At 40.5% G+C, this 21,435-nt stretch overlaps 1 protein-coding gene across 3 annotated transcripts; it reads right to left on the bottom strand.

Moving 5' to 3' along the window:
• Window positions 1–1,412: 1,412 nt before the first annotated feature.
• On the bottom strand, window positions 1,413–21,193 carry hnrnph3 (heterogeneous nuclear ribonucleoprotein H3 (2H9)). 3 transcript variants are annotated; one of them, XM_083759922.1, is made up of 11 exons: window positions 21,092–21,193; window positions 16,761–16,853; window positions 15,767–15,922; window positions 12,191–12,334; window positions 10,340–10,478; window positions 8,653–8,870; window positions 7,326–7,424; window positions 7,102–7,232; window positions 6,045–6,180; window positions 4,009–4,065; window positions 1,413–3,043 (listed from the first exon to the last, which is right to left on the bottom strand). In XM_083759922.1, the coding sequence occupies exons 2-11, from the start codon at window positions 16,846–16,848 to the stop codon at window positions 2,961–2,963; spliced, it is 1,251 nt and encodes a 416-aa protein (XP_083616048.1). In that variant the 5' UTR covers window positions 16,849–16,853; window positions 21,092–21,193; the 3' UTR covers window positions 1,413–2,960. The 3 variants fall into 3 exon arrangements, with proteins under 3 accessions (XP_083616048.1, XP_083616049.1, XP_083616050.1); XM_083759923.1 differs by having other exon boundaries at window positions 21,015–21,161; XM_083759924.1 differs by having other exon boundaries at window positions 21,098–21,160.
• Between the last annotated feature and the right edge of the window lie 242 nt (window positions 21,194–21,435).

Genomic DNA, 21,435 nt, shown 5'->3' with positions numbered 1-21,435 from the left:
ATGGCTTCCTTGAAAATATGCAACAACTTCTCCATGAAAGCGGTCTTTACACTTTTCTCCTTCATACCTGTCAGTGCAATATTTAAAGTTAATATTTCCTCATTTCCTGTATGCAAGTCATGATTGATTCACCTGTGGCAGTGACCTATCCCTGAGACTAAACTGTTAGGCTAAACAAACATAGGCTTCTTCATCTTTGAATGATATTAAATTAATACTGATTCACCTCTTGACAATAATATCAGAAAGGTCAGGAAGTACATGTCTTGGTTTTTCTCCGGCAGGTTGTTATTACAATGGCAATAGCACAAACTTTGGCATGCTACTAGTCCTACATACTTACACCTAGAAACCCCATTCAAACCTATTTAGGTTCATCTTACGGGGGACATGTTTGCCTGAAAAGGAATCTTTGAAATGTTTCATAGTTTTAGAAATATAGTGCTTTCAAATTTGAGAAATGTATAAAATGGTGCATTTATATATCCAAGGCACTTTACAGAGATTTACAGAGACATTACATTCACACATTCACACACCGATGCCGGAGGAAACCATGCAAGGCACCAACCAACACAGAGCAATTAGGGGTTCAGAGTCTTGCTCAAGGACACTTCGACACTAACTCTGGGGGGACCCAGGTTCGAACTGGGAACCTTGCCGTTTCATCCGGTCACTCTACCCCTGAACCACTTCCGCTGATGAACAATATGTGTGAATGGAGTTTCTAGGTTTAAGTGTTTTATAAGGTGCATGCCACATTCTGCCATTGACCCCCATCCCCATTATAATTTTCTCAAATTTGAAAGGACTATATTTCAAAAACTATGAAACATTTCAAAGATTCATTTTCAGGCAAACATGTCCACGTTTCCTGAGAAGTATTAAGGGGATGGTCTGTAAAACCCTGCATTGGCGTTTTTTTGCCAGCAGGTGTCATGACTACTGTAGTAGTCATGTATTTACGTCAACATGTAGACAATGAAAGTTTAATAAGAATAATTTAATAAGAATACCAGCTAAATATATTTATTTAAAACAAATTTTTATGTTTTATTTTATTTTATATATTTTTTTTAAAGAATATCAGCTAAATGTTCTGGCTGCCTTTTTAGCCTGCTTTTATGTTCTTTATGGTAGACAGTTAATTCAATTGCAATCATATCTGTGCGTTATTTGTAGAGGAACCGAGGAACGGAAGGGTATTGTACCATTTTATAATTCATCTTCACTTTAGCCTAATCCCATGTTTTTTGCAAAGAGCCAAGCCGAGGCACTCGTGTCGACGTTGTTTCAAAAAGATTTTAAGGTTAATATATATGCATGTACTGTCCTCTGAAGAAAACAGGACAGATGCTTTTAAAACAATGTAAATCTAAAGGCAATGTAACAGAGAGCCAGGGATACAGACAGAGAATTAAATATAAAATTTATTAGGCAAAATGTACAACAGCTGCTTAAGCTATTTCACAGCTCAAATATATATATGTTTATTTCCACTCTTTGAGTGGAAAATAATATTCAGCTTTTTTTTAATGAACATGTGAAAACATTCATATAAACACACTGGCACCCATTTACCCAGCATTTCAGAGCATGCCAATCTAATGATCAAATCAGAGACAGATTATTTTCTCTTAGCCATTTTGCATTCAAAAGTAATTTAACTGAAGCAAGCTAGACATATGCAAACTTCCCACGGTTGAAATCTGTGACATCAGATAAAACAACAAATATGTAAACCCAAATAATAAAACAAAGTCTAAACCACAAAGTAAAACAGTTTAACTTTAAATTTGAGAAATCACCTTGGACTTTGGCTTTGCTGATTGCTGCTGCAATCCTCCTCAAATTACCTGATTCATACTTGGTAACCAGTAACTTGGTGTCCAACATCGATAACAGCCAAACTAAAAGCTCACAACATGATGTGACTTGGGTCTAAATCAGGCATAAGCCAACGAAGCATCACATACTTCATATAACGCAAGCCCTTATTTTCTGTAACAATTTCAGGTCACAGTAAGCCAATTCTGTTGCATGAGAGTACCAGTGTCAATGAATTTCTGCCTGAGATAAAAATCCAAAAGGGATGGGTGCTGAACAAAAATATACATACCGAAAGAAGGTAGGAAGAATCAACGTTTCGACCCTTCCAGGTTCCAGACTTGAAAGGTTCGAAACGTTGATTCTTCTCATCTAAATAAACGTATTGGGAGCTCAAGAAACGGTGTGCGGACATCCTATTTTCTTTCTGAATGAATTTCTGCCTGCCGTGAAAGTGTGCCTCAGTCAGTGTTGCATCTGCTGCTTCAAAGTAATTATTCTTAAAATTAAAAATATTAACACGTGCCATTATAACACAGTTGATAAATCTCTTAAGCGCACAGCAGTCATCACAAAAGTATAATTCTAGCCAAATAAGTAATCAAATACATGGCTACGTACAGTACTTCTTTAAATGATTGTTTTGCTGCATTGTGCATTGTGTGTGTTGTGGCTTAAATAAAGTATTAGTACTACACTCAAACACATTTTAACAGGGAAGAAATCTGGGACACAGAAGTCTAATTTATACTAAATATATTTATATTTAGTATTTATACTAAATAATTCAGACTATCTCTTCTTTGAAAACAATTAGGGTTCTAATTGGATTCTACCAAATTACTGATACCAAGCTCTAGCCTACAACATCGGTTACCTGTAAGCATCACAATTTATTTTCAATGCAGAAACACATAGTTTGTACTCGTGATTCTGTTCTGTACTGTTCTGTACTCTGATAAGAATAAGTTCTTTGTTTTGTGGTCTGGTATAATATCTAAGGGTAAGGTTCAGTATCATGATTCATGACTCCCACATCAGCACTCATGCTCTGAGCAGCTTGAGGAATAAATGAGGCCTTTAAGAAACGTGACACAAACGTCAGGATGGGTTGAAACAGGGTGACGACATCCTCAGAATGCACCTCGCAGTCCATTGCCCCGCGAGCCTCCACCTCCTCCTGAGTTACCATAGTAACCACCACCACCACCACGACCTGGGGTGTTTTGAAAAAGCATGATTACACTTGACAAATAAATGATGGACATTTCTACCAGGGCTTCTTAGCCCACACTGTAGGCTAAGAAGCCCTGGTAGAGATGTAGGCCCTACAGTAAAACTTGCAATAATAGCTGGGTGATGTAGAAAACCAGGATTTGTTCGTACACTGTCAACGTCAGTTTTTGCTTGCTCAATTTCAGCAGTTAATATAGAATATAGGCTAGAAGCTACCTCTGTCTGACTGACAGAGAAATACTTTCAGTTTACTACTTTTCTCCCCACAATTCTTTCTCGTCTTTTCATTTCACTATTTAGTGTTGGTGTTCAATATTATAATGTCAATAAAAATTAACGAGATCCATCCCTAATGATAGCCTAAACTTTGAATTTGTTTCCAGTAATTCATTTCGATTACTTGGTGGATATTATAATGTTGGCTTGGGATAGAACTGTATTTTGTCACATTTATTAATCTATATGCTGCTGTTGAGCAAACGTCGCGTTTAGCCACCGTTTGATTTGCACATCTGCAGCGCAATGCAACGCTGCCAAGCAGTTACTTGTGTTATATGCTACCTCTACTGGGTAGTAAAATGGCAGTTCCTACATTCTAAAAGACAAAGTGTACGGTACGTTACTGATGATAAAAAACACAATCATGTTTGATGACAGCATCGGCACCAAAAATGACCCATACATCGGTCTCTAATATAGATGATTATTATTAATAATAATAATATTTATTATTATTATTATTCAAACAAAAAAAACATTTTGGAATCAATAGTTTTGTAGATTCTCTGCATCCAAAAACAGGTGAGGATCTCAATAGCACATTATTATAAATAGATCTACATGATCCCTGAAATATTATTCAATTAGTCAAATTGTATTTGATACAATTTCTGTTAACTCCAAATAACAACAGTACAGATCAAAAGTAAACGGTTGATAACTTACTCATCTCACCAGCTCCGCTGGATGTGGAGTTGAGAAACAGCTCAATGTAGCGGTGCTCTGTGGAGAGGACAAAGATCAAAGCAACAGCATGAAGCTCCTGTATCAATTTCACCTTAGGCACACCACATAAGACCTTCCTAACAACAACCAGCAAAATGTCATTTCTAAAACGGTTAGTCCCAATACTTGGCTGGTTTCTGATTAGAACGCGTAGTAAATCTCACGATAGTCGACACCTTAAATCAGTTTATATCAATCCCAGGTGTTACAGTGATCGAGCATATCTGTAGCTGAACTAGGGAAGACAAGCGCTTGATTTCCTTACAAACCCTGGCCGTGCAGGCTTCGACGCACCACCCGCGCCCATAGGACTGTGAATGAGTGGCTCCGGGCGGTCTTGTAAAGACAGCAAGCGCCTCCTATTCCCCCATAAACACAGCCGATGACCCTCGCAATGTCTCAGTCGCTTAGCTAAGTAGCTATGCTAGTTGATTGATGTGATGTTCATATTCATATTATATGAGCTAAATCTGGATTTAAAAAAGTATTCATTTCTAATTTGAATAATGTTAGTTACCATGAGATTGACCTAACACACAAGTTTTGTTTCTCAATGTGTTCGTTGTTGACACAACAAAGCCAGAATGGACTGGCCGAGTAAACAAGGAAGTGGCTTTAACTACTTTTCTCCAGTGAATAGGAATAGTTTTATGATTTTAATATTGCCATGTTTGTAACCGTTTTAGAAAAGCAATAAGCCACGCGAGGTCCTTGTTACCGAGGTTACCTTGTATGTTATGTCTGAGAGGGCAGGATGCACTCGACTACGTTGCATGTCTGACATCACGCCTCTCAGCCATTATAAAATGTGGCATATTGCTTTAGTATGCCATTTCCATCCATGTTAAACATAAATCTCAATATAAAAACCACGTCATTACCATCAAAGGCAGGGATAATCTAATCTTATCAATCAATTCAATCTGTAGCCTGTGTTTCTATGTCCAGAGGACCACAATGGAAATGTGGGGGTTATAGTGTTTATATCCTCGGTGATGCATAAAAATGTAACTTTGTTGTGAAGTACTACTAATGTGCTCGTTTCTGTGGGGGAATGTATAGTGAAAGATTATGGGAAGACACTGAATAGGTCAGCTAGTTAAACTATTAAAGCATGAACGAGGACATAAATATTGGGGACTGTATTCTATACAGCAAGTGGTCATGGTACTAGGGCTGAAACCTTTTGCCTCGATTACGATTAATGAACACATTTTTATTTATGTTAATAAACCGATAATAGCAGCTCTGCTACGCCACGTGAGCTTGTAGATTGGCTATTTAGATTTTTATGTATGGTACCATTGTACAATGAAGTATAATGCAGGGTTAGATAGAACTTTATTGTCATTGTAACAAGAACAACGAAATTAAAAGTGCCGATCAGGGCATCATAAAACTAAGAATATAAAAACGAATAAAACAAGAACACACCCATAACCATAATTCATGTTATTGCACAAATCCCTATTGCACATGACATATATTGCACAGTACACAAGTACTGTGTACTGTTTAAGTGTCCTTCATAATGTTTTTTTGAGACAGCAGGACCTGTGTAGGTCCTCCAGTGTGGGAAGAGGGCAGCTAACGATCTTTTGTGCCGTGTTAATGACCCTCTGGAGCTTTTTCCTCTGAGCCGCTGTGCAGCTGGTGTACCACACGCATATACAGTACTGTATGTTAGAATGCTCTCTATGGAGCACCGATAAAAGGACACCAGCAGTCTCTGTGTGATGTTGTTCTCCCTGAGCATCAGACTAATCGACTTAAAAATGGTGTGTCGATATGTTGATGTATACGAAAATATATATCCCATTAACAGACTTATTATTTAGTTATAAGTCGGTTATTGGATCTAAATATCGGTTTCAATATTTCTGGTAAATAGCCCAGCCCTACATGGTACTATTTGTGGTGATGACTTTAGCATCATAGAGAGGAGAGGATAAACTATAGACTAACGATAGACTTACGCATGTGATTTTTATCCTTTGACATGGCTGCAACAGCATCTTCATGTGAACGGAACTCCACGTCTGCTTCTCCAGTTGACTTGCCGTTGGGCGCCACGTCAATATGAACCCTCAACGGATTCAGGGGGGAGAAGAACTACAACACAGACGTGCATGTACACACAGACAGACAGACAGACACAACCAACATTCTCATGGGACATGTGCAAAACCAACTCTCCAGTTCAGGGGTTCCCAAAGTGTAGTGCGTGCGTGCACCCCCTGTGGTGCGCGAGCGCCCTCTGTGACATGAAAAGGCTAATAGTGGTGCTATGTTGTCATTTTAAATATATGAACATATGCTAATATATGGCATGGCAACTTGGCAAGTATACGCTGAATATATCCTGCATATATGCCATAAATGTGGATTTGAAATATTATATTATTGTCTCGTATAGTGTGTGTGTGTGTGTGTGTGTGTGTGTGTGTGTACACATATGCAGAGACATATGCAGGCAGCCAAATCCGAATATGTCACATGACATATGTGATGTTGCATATAAAGAAATATGTTCATATATTTCCTTTCCGTCTAGGGGGTTCTAGGTCAGCTAGGTTTGAAGGTAACAGGGGGAGCACAGCCCGAAAGGTTTGGGAACCGCTGCAAGTCTAGTTGATTGTATTTGTTCAACTGACAAACTACACAATAATATGAATACTCAACATGCATAAATAGAATAGAATTTTTAAATGTTTTATGGGGGTTTGTTTGGGTGAAATTGTCCAATCAAATGACCATCCTAGGTAAAATAAGATTTTTAATTACTTCCTGTAAATGCAAAATAGAGAATAAATAAATATTACACCCATACTAGTTGCACACAAACAGAATGCAATTTAAGGAAGTGTTCCTGATAAACATCGAAGTTCAAATTAAATGTAAAGAATTAAATTAGAATATACGGTAGATTTTATTTTATTAAGGACTATGGACAACAGCTATAAACAGCTGCATCAACATTGGTTAAGTTGCAGCAACAATTATTATCTTGCATTAGTATATGAGTGTTCTTACTTTAGCAATGTCTCCTTCTGTGGAACGGAATGGCAGTCCCCTCATATGGACAAAGTGCCCACTGTGGAATCCTGAACCGCTATCACTTGTCCCGCCGTAGCCATGGCTTGCAATCCCTGCACACACACGCACTACGCACACACTTTTTTAGAGCACAAACAAATCGTTTTAAAACCAGTCAATAGTGTGCGAGCGTTTTGTAGGTAAATTGATATGGAGCTCACCTCTGCTTCCCCTGTCGCCTCTCACTCGATCATCAAACATGGCGTTGCCGAAACAATAATTGTTAAAGCCATTGTAGTTGTCTAAGCAACCGTAACCTCCTAGACGCCAATGGCAACAAGACAAAAGGAGAAATGTAGTCAAAACAATATAAGCAAATAATAAGGGCTCTCGCATATTAAAGCAATCCCATTAGCAAAAGCTTTTTAAATAAAGTACCACAAGCAAACAGATACAAAGTGCCTTTAAAGTGAGTGAAAGAGTTACCTACAGGTAGCATTAAAGCAAAGGGATTGGGGGTCACCAAATTCAGGTTATCATCCAATCAGAAACTTAGGTTGGAGATAACTAGTCTCACACAGTCAGATCCAATGTCTGTCAGTGGTTCCTAAACTGTGGTGCGTGGACCCCTTGTGGTGCGCGAGCAACTTCTAAGGGGTGCGCGACATGAAAAGGCTAATGGTGGTGCTATGGTTTTATTTTTTATGTATTAACATATTATGCCAATATGTGACAAGTATATGCAGAATATAGCCTATGCTGCATATATTATGCCATATTCAGGTTCATATTAAATCTCTATATAGCTTATGCAATTTATGTTTCCATGTGGGGGGGTGCGTCAGCTTGGTCGGGAGGTAACAGGGGGTGCACAGCCAAAAAGGTTTGTGAACCGCTGGCTTACATCGTCAGCTCCAGTAACAGATGGTCTGAATCACAGAAACTACGGGGAGCATGAATGTCCTTCCAAGTTGCATGATAATCTGCTCATTACATATTGAGTTTTAGCTTGCTAAGTTGCACATGGGGAACGTTTGACCCTGATGTCAGGTTGCACACTGACTGGTCGACTCAGAGGCTGCGTTTACATGCACAACATTCATTCAGAATTAATTAAATAATTCCAGTCATCAAAATGAAAATGCTCATGTAAACACCTCAATTGGAATAGAATATCCCATTCCGGATGGAATGGGAAAATCTACTTTTGGGTGGAAGTCGCGCTTCAAAATATATCTTTTTATATTTTATCAGTTAATAGCCGTTAGGGTTTGTCGGTTATTCATTTCTTAACGGATATCGGTTATGGGTTGGTCATCTCTATAGTCCAAAGTTATATTCCGAATGAACGCTTTGGTCATGTAAACAATTGAGGAATAGGAATACTTTTATTCAGGTTCCATGTACAGTAAACATTTGGGTATGAATCTCTGTTCGGAATGAATTAATTCATTCTGAATACATTTTGTGCATGTAACCGCAGCCAATGTCAATTAAGTTATTTGAAGCAGACGGCACAGATTATATAACTTTAAGTTAGTTTCTTACCAGTTCCATATCCTCCTCCGCTCCTCATGGTGTCCAACAGAGGCCCCCCTCGGCCAGGTCCCGGACCAAAGAAGCCTCCCCTGGGACCACCCATCATGGGTCTATCATAGGGCCCAGGCCTCTGGCCCTGGCCCTGGCCCTGGCCCCCGACTCCACGCCGGGGCAGCTCATAGTACGCCCTGATCTCATTACGACTGCTCTTAAAAATCTCTATGTACCTGGAGTGGGAGATGTGCATGGGGGGTAAAGAAGGCAGCAAAAAGGGTTATGATAGTTGAAATAGTTAAAGGACCACTTCACCACTTTTCAACCTATCTTCATATAATAGGTCCTCACTAATAATCATGAAAAAATATATATATTTTCAGTCTGTGTCTCATAGGAGGTCTGTGGGCAGTTCAGAAACCATCCTCCAGTGACATCATCGACGGGGAATACAAGCTAATAGAAACTGCAGGCTTTCTAGTTCTGAAAAGTTGCAATGCTAAAATGGAAGCCATCGTTCTCACGATAATGCAAATCTAAACATTTTTGTAAACTGCCCACAGCCCTCCTATGAGACAGACAGAGTAGAAGAATATTGTGCAATTTTATCAAGATTATTAGTGAGGACCTATTATATGAAGATAGGTTGAAAAGTGGTGAAGTGGTCCTTTAAGGGTCATGGTATATACACAGATATTTGAGTTTATACAAAAAGAACATAAGCAGACACAGGACATACAGCCTAAATGATTTCCTACAGCAGGACTACAGCAGGTAACTGACTTATATACAGTATATCCTACAGACACAGGACTAACTTGCACTAACTAACCTAATGGTCTGAATGGCTTAAGAATTCTGGGCCATGACAAACAGTTAAGTCACTCCACAGTATTGCCCCATTGGTTACTTTTAACTGGTAACTTAATTGCACCTTTTATCAGATATCTGTAGCCTACTATTCTCACCATGATATACTGTAGTGTTGTACTGTTATACTAAGAACAGTTCCTAGTATAAACCTGACCAAACACTTTTATGAGTGGCTCTCTGCTTACATTGTAGTGGAGGATTCCTTACTACATCTATACCGATCCAGCTGTAACTGACTACATCTTAGTCAAATGCCTCCTTAGAGGGCTTGTGTCTGAAATTAATTATAATGCCCTTATATATGGCAGCACAGCATGCCTCTAGAAAAAGATGAAAAAGAACTACTGCATTTCTATACTTACTCCCAGTGACTTATCTGTTACATAAACAGTAGAGAAACACCGAAGGATACCCATAAAACTACCCATTAGACCCATATAGTTACCCCCAGCCCATTAAATAGTGCCCATAGAATGTATGCCAAATAAAAACAGCCCATGATATCACAGTAATCAATACAATCTTTAACAACCTTTAATCAAAAGAGGTGAGATTCATGACTCCTCCCCCCCAATATGTTATCAAATGTAGTTATAATTAATGAAATCCATATAATTACACATCCCACTAATAGTTTTAGTATAGACACTAGAATATTACCCTCCCATTCAGTAATGTACAGTACAATAACATAGTACTTATAATTATTGCAATTAATTTAACAATAAATATTCATTAAGAACCCATCCTGTCAATTTCACCATAATACAATGTGACCCACACACTTACTATAATATAAACCAACCCAACCCTTTCCCCTCTGTCCCACCTGTGCCCTATTCTTTCCTTGTGTTTCCCCAGAGCCTTTTCTGCTATCTCCTTTGAGGCAAACTGCACGAAGGCTTCCCCTGTGCTCCTCCCCTGGTAGTCCACTGGCAGAGTAATCCCATTTGGCACGATTCTCAACCCTTCAACCCAAGCACACAAATAACATAGATAGGTAGGTAGGTAGGTAGGTAGAACAACACCCACTGAACACCTCACTGGAACTTAGAATAGCAATATATATATAAAATTAAATAAAACAGCAGCTAACAAATAAGATCGGTGTTAACTAATTAAACTGGATTAAAAGGGGCCATCTAGCAGTTATAGTTGCAAAGGTACCAAGTGGGGAAGTGGTGCCAGAAATAAACACTGGTCTGGAGTCAGCATCAGCCATAGTCAGAATGGACAGAAAGAACACGTCCTGGTTGGTCAGTGGTCTTCTTTGGCTAACATATTAATGTTGTCATGGAAATGAGCACCAGTGTTCCATGCATTAATAATTAATAATGCATGAAGAACACAAAACTCAAATGGAAGGTAACGATGCCTTTATTGTGGTAGTAGAACCATAACCTTCAGGGTCTGAACTCACTAATGCTTATTCTCATTACAACATTACCAAAACCTCATCACCAGTCAAGAACTTCCATCTGAAAATGGCTGCCCTTTCAGGCAGCAGAAACACATACAGTAGCCTAGCTGAACCCAGATCAGTGTCCTGGGACCACTCCCTCGTGACCCGGCCCCACCCAACCCAAGCAATGCCCTCCTAAATTCCCCATTCAATTAGTACCCTTGGTCTAGGTCAGAATAACAAGCTAAACAATAAGATGGCATAATGCCAAAGATAGCAAGATCATTTTTAAGAAATCATGACAATGACATAATAAACAACATGGTAAACGTAAACTAAGTGAACATATGAACAACAAACATGTTACGTCTTATGGCCTTGATACATTAACCCATTTTGGGTGGGAACCCCTTTTGGTGTTTTAAACATGTTATAATTTAGCTATTGAAAAATAGCAGATCTACAAGTTCATAGCACGCTACCGAGTGGCGCTCTACGAGCTTGTAGGTCTGCTATTTTTGAAAAATCGTGAAAATATTTATTTCAGAAAACTGGAGGATTTAGAATATTTCTTTAAAATTTTGAGGTCAGGCCTAAATGGGTTAAAAAGCATGTTGAGGCAATATACACGATATGGATTATTGATAGATACTATTAAACATAGTAGCATAGTTATAATAATACAGTTAACATTGACAACAGAGCCAGGGTTCCTACTCTTTAAAAAAAAAAGTTATATTCCAATTCTTTCAAAACATCTCCATGACCTACTGTACGTAGAAATTTCCAAGACCATATTATTTGCACATCACATGAAAAAGATGGATAAGAGTCAGGAACCCTGCTGGGTGGTCAGTGATTTGAAAGGACATAAAAAAAACAACACACTTTCCACAAGTGCCTAAAGAATAAAGATAGACATTTTAAACAAATAATCTAACATCATGGATAGTTTTAGAGGTGCTCCGATCAGGTTTTTTGGGACCGACCCTGATCACCGCTTCTTTTTCTCACGATCGGCCTATACCGATCTTGTGCGTAAGGGGAATATTTAGCCGTTTAACTGCTAATAAATAGCTGATGTGGACAAACACATCTTCTGTGTAAAGATACGTGACTGTAATTGCTGCTCTGTGTTATTTGACACACCCTTACCGTGATGTACGAAACAATCCTCAATTAACTCATAACAAATGTAAATAGTGGTTAACATTGGATATATGGTGTGCGTGCCTGTTTATACTGGAGAAAGATTGCAAAAAAACAAAGTGTGCGTACCTGAGAAGAATTGTACGATCTCTTCCTTACTGCAGCCAAAGGGCAGGCCTCTGAGTCTCAGCATGCAGCCACTGCAGCCGTCATAGTCGGCAGGACCACTGCGCTTCAGCACCCAGTCCATCTCACTGCGGTTCGACTTGAACACTGATTCAGTCAGAAACATGCATGTACACACACACAAAACGATATTTGAACATTAATAATAATATATATTTTTAAAAAGGTAAGGTTATGATTAAAGAAAAGCCTTTAAAAAAATACCTGGACCTATGCCTTTCTGGTCATAACTTTTAACATTCCTTTTATATTATTCCCTTGCATGAGCACTGGTGGTTTGAAGGATACAAGTATTGATTCTGTACCTTCTTTATTTCATCTCACAGTTTAAAACCAAATCCTCTTAACACGAATGCTGCCTGTAAACGGCAATTTTCAACAAAATCCAATGTCCACACAGGAAAGGTAGTGATCCTCCAAAATATGTCCAATCGATTATTCAGTACCGGTACTTAACTTATTGAAGTACTGCACTTTATACAGAAAAAAATAACATCACTCACTGAACCTTTGTAGTCTCTCTCTCCGGGTTTGTCGTTTAGTGTCTGTCTGTTTTGTCTGTGTCTGGTAAGCCCAATGTGTGCTCCCCTCGGCCTGTGCCCACGCTAATTACTGCACCTGTGCTCTCTGTGTCAAGAGAGCTAGCCAAGAGGCCAATAGCAAGAGGGGCCAACTTTGCATTACTTGCATGAGGTGGGCGGTAACATTATTAGGAGACCGGAAGAATGTTGGAGTCTATTCATTTCCAATGGGAGAATGAACGTGAACACAACTTATGATTCATTCCTTAACTCCATGGTCACTGAACTAAATACTGGACCCAATCAACACAAGGCACACAATATTTGAGGGTTTCCAAGATAGTCATACTAAAATGGCTTCTTTTAGCAAGACAAATCAGGAGAAAATCTACTTTGTTATCGACCTTTCTTTATCCCAGCAACAAACTCTCGCGATAGTTGAGGAGTCCGGAAGAGTCTCTCTGTCCATCTGCAATTGGACAACATATTTAAGCTGAGAATATGTGAATATTATAATGTGAAATAAATGGAAAATAGCTACATAAAATGTGTGTTCCAATGCTTAATAATATCATTTTCTATAACTGTCTTAGACTCTTGGTTGATGGGGCTGATTTGGGAAATGGGAATCATGACATTTGCCATATAATGCTCTCAATGCTCATCCACATGACGTTGTCAGTGTTGTTGTCAGCCTGGGAGAGGGGAGGGTGGTGTGGAGGTCAGGGGAGAAGCAAAGCACGCCTACTTTATTTAGGAGACCATTTGTAGGCTTTGTGTACCATTTTGCCTCTAGTGGCTCCAATGAAGTTCGCCCATCTTTATAAATTAATAATCTTTGATACTAGTATAACAACCTTTTGTGCCCGCCACCAAGTGTCTACACAAGGTACTTTAAAATATCAAACGACAACAAAACATAAATTAATAGCTCCTACAATAGACTGAGCAATTCCTTTGTCGACTGAAATTGGCGGCAGTGGGCATTGTTAACTGGCATCAAGGATACCATTAGCTAGTAGGGATGGATGAGCCAAACTAACACAGGTTAAACAATATTAACTGGTCGGCGTGGTCGCCAATGGATATTATTTTTGTTAACCAGCCTGACAAAAGAAAAAGTGCAATAAATGCAATAATTGTTCATTAAATAATTAATCGTACTTGAGGCAAAAGTTTGAAATAATCGTGATTAAAAGATATTGCCAAACCCACTAGCATATTTTTTGCACTCTTACATTTAATCTTTAATGTTCTTCTGTCCGGACTGTCATAATAAGCTTTTACCCAAGCTTTTTCTATCTGTCAAGCCTGGTGGATCTACTGTATGTGTTAATCATTACCTGCTGATAGCATGCCATCTTTGTGCCTCCCTTTGGCTGTGTTTGTGTGGTCAGGAGACAAGATAGTACATCTAGTTCTCTCTTCAGTCAACTTACAGTACGTTCTTTTTGGATGATTTCCTATTTTTAAACTCTACTGTCTACTCTCTACTGATGTTGGGTTTTAGGCTGATGGTCACAAATAATATGCTGACTTGGGCAGACCAGACTACCACAAGCACCTTCTGGTTTGGTTATGAGGTTATTATGGTGCTGGACAACTGAACTCTTATCAATTACTTTACCCAACGGGCCAAAGCAGAGAATCACACTAACATGTATGCAGAAAGATTACGTCAACCTCAAGCTCTGTAGTAAGTCGACTGGGTCAGCCCTATCCAACACACACAAATCAACAAAGAAGCTAAAACAAGCTCACTCTCACAAACAAAACATTAATGGAATGTAATTTGCACAGAACAACTTGCAGCTTGTAAATTCTCTTGATGTTTGATATGAATGCAGAGTCACGCACTCACACACACGTCCAAACATTATGTTTTTACAAGTTTACACTCTACCGTAGTTTCTGGGCGGAGATAAGAGTGTAAGGGCTGATTCATACTCCTATTTTAGAGCCGAATAAAAGTCGGTTCGGCGCTGTAGAGCCTATAATTTGACGTCATTTGCGGTTCGGGGGGGCAGGTACCGTCCTAAAGTCGGCTCTTCGGTGCTACTGAAAATTTCTGACGAGCCGAAATCATTTCGGCACTACAGCTCCGAAACAGCGGTAAAATATGAATCGGCCCTAAGAGTGTACCAATACGTTGGTAAATAAAGGACAAGTGACAACAAGCATCCGTGTTTTTCGTGTTGTCATTCCTGTTTTTATCCGATTGAGAAATACAAAATGAATTACACGTTATAAGAAATGAGACGTAGCCTGCGGAGTTAGTTCAGTCAGACGTACTCGAGGGAGTTAACATGCTGCATTACTGTGTGGGTGTATAAGTGTGTGCAAGTCCCACACGTCATTCGCCGATGTGGCAGTCACCTGACCAATTGGGCGGGCTACTTAAGCTCACTATGCATGCTCTTCCTGCCTTCCTCTGCTCCATGGAAGGAAAGAAACATGCGCAGTTGAGACCAAGAAAGCTGAACGCGGAAGTGTTGGCTGCATATTGCCATTGCGCATGTTTCTTTCCTTCCATGGAGCACCATGGAGCAACATGGCGTCGCCCGTACGGTCTTCACGTCTCGTCCTCTTTAGACAGTCCTTGGTTGTATGTGACGTTTTCTCCCACCTCCACCCCAGCACTACCGGTGGGCTCTGTTATTTATGCTCCCCATGGGGTTTTATTGTATATCTATCTGCCTGCTCTCAATGTTTTATGTTGGTGCTTAATCGTGCCGAGCAGGGAGAAAATCCAGCAGAGACGAACGCCAAGTAAAATATCATATGCACACTTGTTACTCATTCTGTAATATATATTGGTAAATCTATTCGTGAGTTGTCCAACTGAAATAGAATAAAGCTAATTTGATTCAAACATTATACATATTTTGTTTCACGTTATACAGACACAATTATAGAATAAGGAAAACATTATCCATTCCATTTCCTACTCATTTCTCACTAAAGCCTCAAAGGCAAGTTTGATAATCATGATAAATACCTTCTATGTATCGATGTCCCATATATTTGCGGTCCTTGGAGATGGCATTCTTGAAGTCTTCTGCTGTTTTCAGCTCAACAAAGGCCTCTCCACTGGGCCGGCCCTCTTTAGAGAAGGTGAAACATACGCCGTTTACGTTTCCCACGATGTCACAGTCTGCACAAAACACACAAAACATATGGGTTAGGCCTCATCATTAAAATACATTGTGTGTGTGTGTGTGTGTGTGTGTGTGTGTGTGTGTGTGTGTGTGTGTGTGTGGAAGCTTCGGTAATGTCCACTAATCAGTCGTGAGGGGCCTGCAGATTACAGGCATGCCCAAGTCGAGAGCTAAGGCATCGGCAAAATTCTGTTCAGTGTCTGCAATAATTGGCAGTCGCCTATTGAGAAGGCGATGCTTTCTGTACCCGTGATCTGTATCCTGAAGCACTTGTTGTAGAGTTTTCTCAAGTTTGAGCAACCACTATTGTTTGTGTTCAAGAAATTTCTTGTAAAATGTGAATACAAATAAAGATGTTAAATGTTTCAATCTCATACCTTTTTGGCTCTCTTAACAACACACTGCTTGCCATGTATTAATTCATTATTACACCCCTGCCCTTCCATTCTTAACATTTTAGCTTGAGGCACGCAAATAAAGCTTGTTTTGATTAGAATCGGAATCTGGGATAAAAGGGTGTCAAGATCTCGGCCACCGTTCAAGTCAATGAGGGGGAACCCTGACGAACCACCGCCTAGACACAGAGACGCCAATATAGCACGATCTCAACCTTAATCAATATAAAACAGTATAAAATGAGTATACTCGTCATTGGCAGCCTACGGTGCCATTTGATAAAACAAGTCACACCTGTGCAAGACCAATTTGTGAAACAGTACTCGATTTGAGAGAAGATCATACAGTGTAAGTACAGTACGTCCTGGCAGCTCCAACTATTTGTTTGAAATTTTGTAAGCTAAGTTGACACTAGTGTAGGTGGGTGTGTGTTCTAACCAGAGAAGAAGCTGGCCACCTCTTCCTGAGTGCAGGACCAGGGCAGTCCTCTGATCCTCACCACATAGCCCTCGTCATTCAAAGACATCCTCCCTGCGACAGGGAGCAAAACACATTAGCAACAAAAACCAAAAGTGAAGAACGGTCGCCCCGGAATTTCGAAAAGTGAAGACGGCTCGCCCCAAAGCCGTGGATAGCTCGCCCCCAAAGCGTGGATATCTCGGTAATCATGAACGCAGCGTGCAATTTACGTGAAATCTTTCACAGACTTTCCTACTAGGCTGAGGAATATATCCCACCCTTTTCACATTGGCCTGTTACAGCGCCACCAACAGGTGGATTTTTGAAAATGACTCAAATCATGAACGCAACTTTAGATAGTTCCAGTGATCCTGGTTGAATGGAGTGATAACAATCAGGATTTTGGCCAGGACTAGACTGAGCTGTGGACATTGCTCTCTGCCCTTATGTTTCTATGTATGTAACTCTATTTCATTTTATTTTTTTGTCCTGTGTTATGTCAAGTAGTAGTATTGAAGAAGCGTTGTATATATATTTTTTGTTCAACTTTTTTTTAAAGTGGCATCTGTATATATTAACTTGACCTGTCCCACTCAAATAAATAGTTACATTCCTACAGTTGATCTGTTGTTGTTGTTCTAGTTGTAGTACTAGTAACGACCCAGCACACTCAAACTAAAGAGACTGATGACGCCCCCTTGGGCCCCCTCCGCTCTCACTATAGCTAGACACTTTACTTCCTCCTTTCTTTCTCTCTCTCTCTCTCTCTCTAAAAGTACAGGAAAAATCTCAAAATACAGGTAAAAATATAGTACAGGTAAGATATCCCTCTCTCTCAGTTTAAAAGTAGGCTACATGTGAAAATCTCTCTCTCTCTCTCTCTCTCTCTGTTTAAAAGCACATGTAAAAATCGCTCTCTCTCTGCTGTTACCTTGTCCAGACTTTTGGGGCCAACTTTTCCGGAATTTTGGGGGCAACTTCGCTGGGCTTTGGGGCGACCGTTCTTCGCCGTTTGGGGCGAGTTGGAATTAGGACGAGCAGTCTCGTATTCCCAGAGAATAATCGGACATAACAGGTGGGGCAACAGGGTAAGCACCTTAGATTTTCAATTGTACATGTTCAGAATTACTTAGTTTGAGGCAATGGGGTTTCACGCTCTCTCTACTATGACCGAAACCCCATTGACCACTTAGACTCACTCTAGTATATTGAAAATGTTAGAATCGATAAGATAAATCTTAGGCTAAGTGCAAACATACAGTGAAATAATTTAAATATACCATTTCGATTAGACCCACAATTCAACATGCTTTTTCTGCTAGCATGGATTATGTTCAATTCTTGTCAGCAGGGAGCCTATCTACAGTCTGACGTTACCATCATCATCATACTATAATTCTAACTGTGTGTGTGTGTGTGTGTGTGTCAGAAACACCGCCGTAGCTCCTTACTGCCTGCACCAATCACTCCCACTTTTCACACAGGCATTGACCATATTAATATGGAGGGCGTAACGAAGCCCTTTTTTCGATTTGACACATATTAGTCAATTACAAACGCACCCGGGCGCAGTACCCCCCACGGCCACAAGGGGGGGGGGGGAATATCTCACAACGGGTAAGGGCTAGTGTTACCAATTGATACAAGCCAGACAGACAACTCCCCACTTCCCATCCAACACGAAGCAAACAATTGGAAAACAAATACTTGTATTCAAACTACAGCATGTTGACCCTCAGGTGTGTCAGAATAGTGACACGTTCGGTAGGATTTTGGCTTATTTGGGCGCCATCTTGCTGCCTACATGTAGGCTAGTAGGATGCTAGCCTTTGCTAGGCTACTTGGCTGCCTTGTCTGTAGTTCGTAAATTTGCTTGTCAGTGACGCTGGTGTGTACACTGTCACTGCAGTGATCTTCCATCTCTCTACTATCTTTGACATGTCACAACTCTTCTACTCTATGGCTCTGGATCGACGGTGGTATTATTATTCGCGGAAATGTTCGGGTGTTCTGATCTGATAGCCGCCTCCCCTCCCCTCACGTCGAAACAGTTCTCAATGTTTACATCTTACTTGACGAGAAGACATGTGGACATATCCGTATGGAACCAGAGAGGGGAAAACACCACGAGTGATCAGTCAAACATGTGTTCTCTCCGCAGTAAATAAATAATCTGTCTGTATGCGATCTGACCATTATTATTTTGATTACACTGTCATGCTCGTTTGAGGACAGTTAGAGAGCAGAGCATACATGTGTTTGGGAATGTTGCTGAAGGTTGTTTTTTTTTTGTCAGCCGACACCCAAATCAAAGAAACCATACAGTGTGTATTTTGCAAGGCTACAATGGAACCATAATTCTGATGGCCGCGGGGGAATGGACAAGTTAAGAGTATAAAAATCCCACCTGTGTGAACTGGGTGGTGCACCCCCCCCCCCCCCCCCCCCCCTCTCTCTCTCTCATTAGCAGGCAACAGTGCAGCACTATCTCTCTCTCTCTCTCTGTTTCTGGCACAACAGCACAACTTTTGCCCCTACTGGTACTACTTAACACGGACATTGCTGTTCCTTGGAGTGGTTGCACCACTCAAAAACAAACAGGGCAGACCCATTACTGTTGTGGATCAAGGTTGTCATTTTGTCATCTGACACCAAACCTAGCCCCTTTCGGGACCCTCCATAAAGCTTTTCTGAAATTTTGATTAGTTTTATGTAGGGTCCCTGGTCATAACTATATTTTCGTATGGGAATTCTGGAACGCGGACATTCATATTCTCTCTAAGACCGTATCTGCGGCGTTTGACGGCCTTTTTTTCTTTGAGTTATTCTAAATTCGTGAACTTTAAGTACCTATACATTCCGCTGCGAATATCTCCTGTGGCGCGGAAGCCGTTAAGTATTTTTAATCTTTGTTTGACCGATTTGGTCGCTTTATTTCTTCTTGTTTGTTTACCGTTTATTGTACCGCCTCCCGGTGTGCGGTTGGCTTGTGCGGCTACGTCCCTGCCTCTGATCTGCTCTGTCATAGCTATAGCGCCACTAGCTAGCCAGATAGGCGGTACAATGAGGTGTCAATAAACAAGGAAGGAAGAGAAGAATCAAAGCGACCAAATCGGTCAAACGGCTTCCGCGCCACAGGAGATATTCGCAGCGGCATGTATGGGTACTTATACTTCACATATTCAGAAACCCTCACACGGAAAAATTTCGTCAAAGAGCGCGGACAGGCGTTATCCATGTTGTTTATGTTTTATGAATGTCTGCGTACCAGGTGGCATGGTACTGCTGCAACAGGACGCAATGCTCTGTGTGTCAAAAAGTCAGAAACTTCAGTAGCATTGGGTCCTGCTTGGAGGGCTAACCCAAACCATACAATGGTTTATGTCTCCACAGTGAGGCTGGATAATCCTAGCAGTCTACTACTATAGCCTACTAGCCTACTGGTAGGCAGAAAAATGGCAACCAGAATAACCTGAGTGAAACTCCTCCATATGCACTGGCCCTATACATTTAACGAGTCTTACTCGCAGATTGTTTCACATGCAGTGCATCTGATACTTTTTTATTATTATTTTTTAAATCTGAGACCTAAAAGTGGCTGGTCGTCATTTGATTGATGAATGCATACTTTATTAAACAGTTTGCAAATACTAGTGGTACGATTATACAATGTTGCTAAAAAGGACAACACAAAAAGCACTAAGGGCTGTCTGTGGTCATGTGTCCACTCCACCAAAATCACCAAGAAAGACAGGCAGTCAGACAGACATAAAGGTCGTAAACAGCGGCCTACCTGTCTGTGTATAGAAAATTACACGACATCAGTCTGACATTTCACTGCTAAGGAAGTAACGTTAGCCATAATGCTAATCCAACGTTAGCAAACAGGTTGTCGGTGTGTTGTCTTGGCTCTCGCAGTCTCACACACTGCTGTCATCTAGCCTGGCCCCTAACCCTAACCCATGGTTACCCTTTCTGAATTTCTGTACCTACGTCCCAAGGGTCCCGAAAGGGGCTATGCCTCCCTTCGTGGGGCAGAAAACTGTGTCGCCTCACTGCTCGGTAGCTTGACTACTGTTCAAGCCTCTCGGTAGGGCTAACAACATTAGCTCTTAGCTTATCAAACGGCTGGTTGCTTGGCTGTTGTAGTGTAGGACACAGACATCGGTCAAGAGCGCAACAACAAGGCCTACTACATGCAACAGTTCCGTCCTCTCATAAAAGCAGCAGTACCTGCGGACACTAACTCAGACGTGGAACAACGACATGTCAACTGTCATAGATAGAAATAAAGATAGACGGTGTCTCACACGGACAGCTGCTTCTCTTCTTCTTGTCCCTCTCTCTCTCCTCGTCCTCAGGTGGAAACAACACAGAGCAACAGTCAGTCAGTCAGCTGCCCTATTCGGCCGTCGCTCAGGTATGATGTCGCGAGATGACGCTTCTTCCTCCCGGACCCGGAGGCGCCGCCGTTTGCATCATGCATATCCGTCAGTCTCTGGACCAGAGTGCAATGTGCATAATAGAGCTTTATTACACACATTTTAAATTTGAGTTTTTTTTTTTTTTTTTTTTAATTGTAAAACTGTAATGTGACAATAAAGATGATTCATTTCTGAAAAATGCCCCAAAATGACTGCAAAATATTTTGACT

Source organism: Protomyctophum parallelum (assembly GCF_964188405.1).
Source record: "Protomyctophum parallelum genome assembly, chromosome: 2".
NCBI classification, from domain to species: domain Eukaryota; kingdom Metazoa; phylum Chordata; class Actinopteri; order Myctophiformes; family Myctophidae; genus Protomyctophum; species Protomyctophum parallelum.
Note: the sequence above shows the minus strand (reverse complement) of the source record. Positions and strands in the feature narration are given on the sequence as shown.

Coding starts and splice junctions, on each gene's coding strand:
- hnrnph3 (XM_083759922.1), bottom strand. CDS start 16,848: ATGTCTTTGAATGACGAGGGCTATGTGGTGAGGATCAGAGGACTGCCC. Junction 8,871..10,339: donor AAGGAAAGAATAGGGCACAG/GTGGGACAGAGG, acceptor CTCCCACTCCAG/GTACATAGAGATTTTTAAGA. Junction 4,066..6,044: donor AAAGGATAAAAATCACATGC/GTAAGTCTATCG, acceptor TCCTCTCCACAG/AGCACCGCTACATTGAGCTG.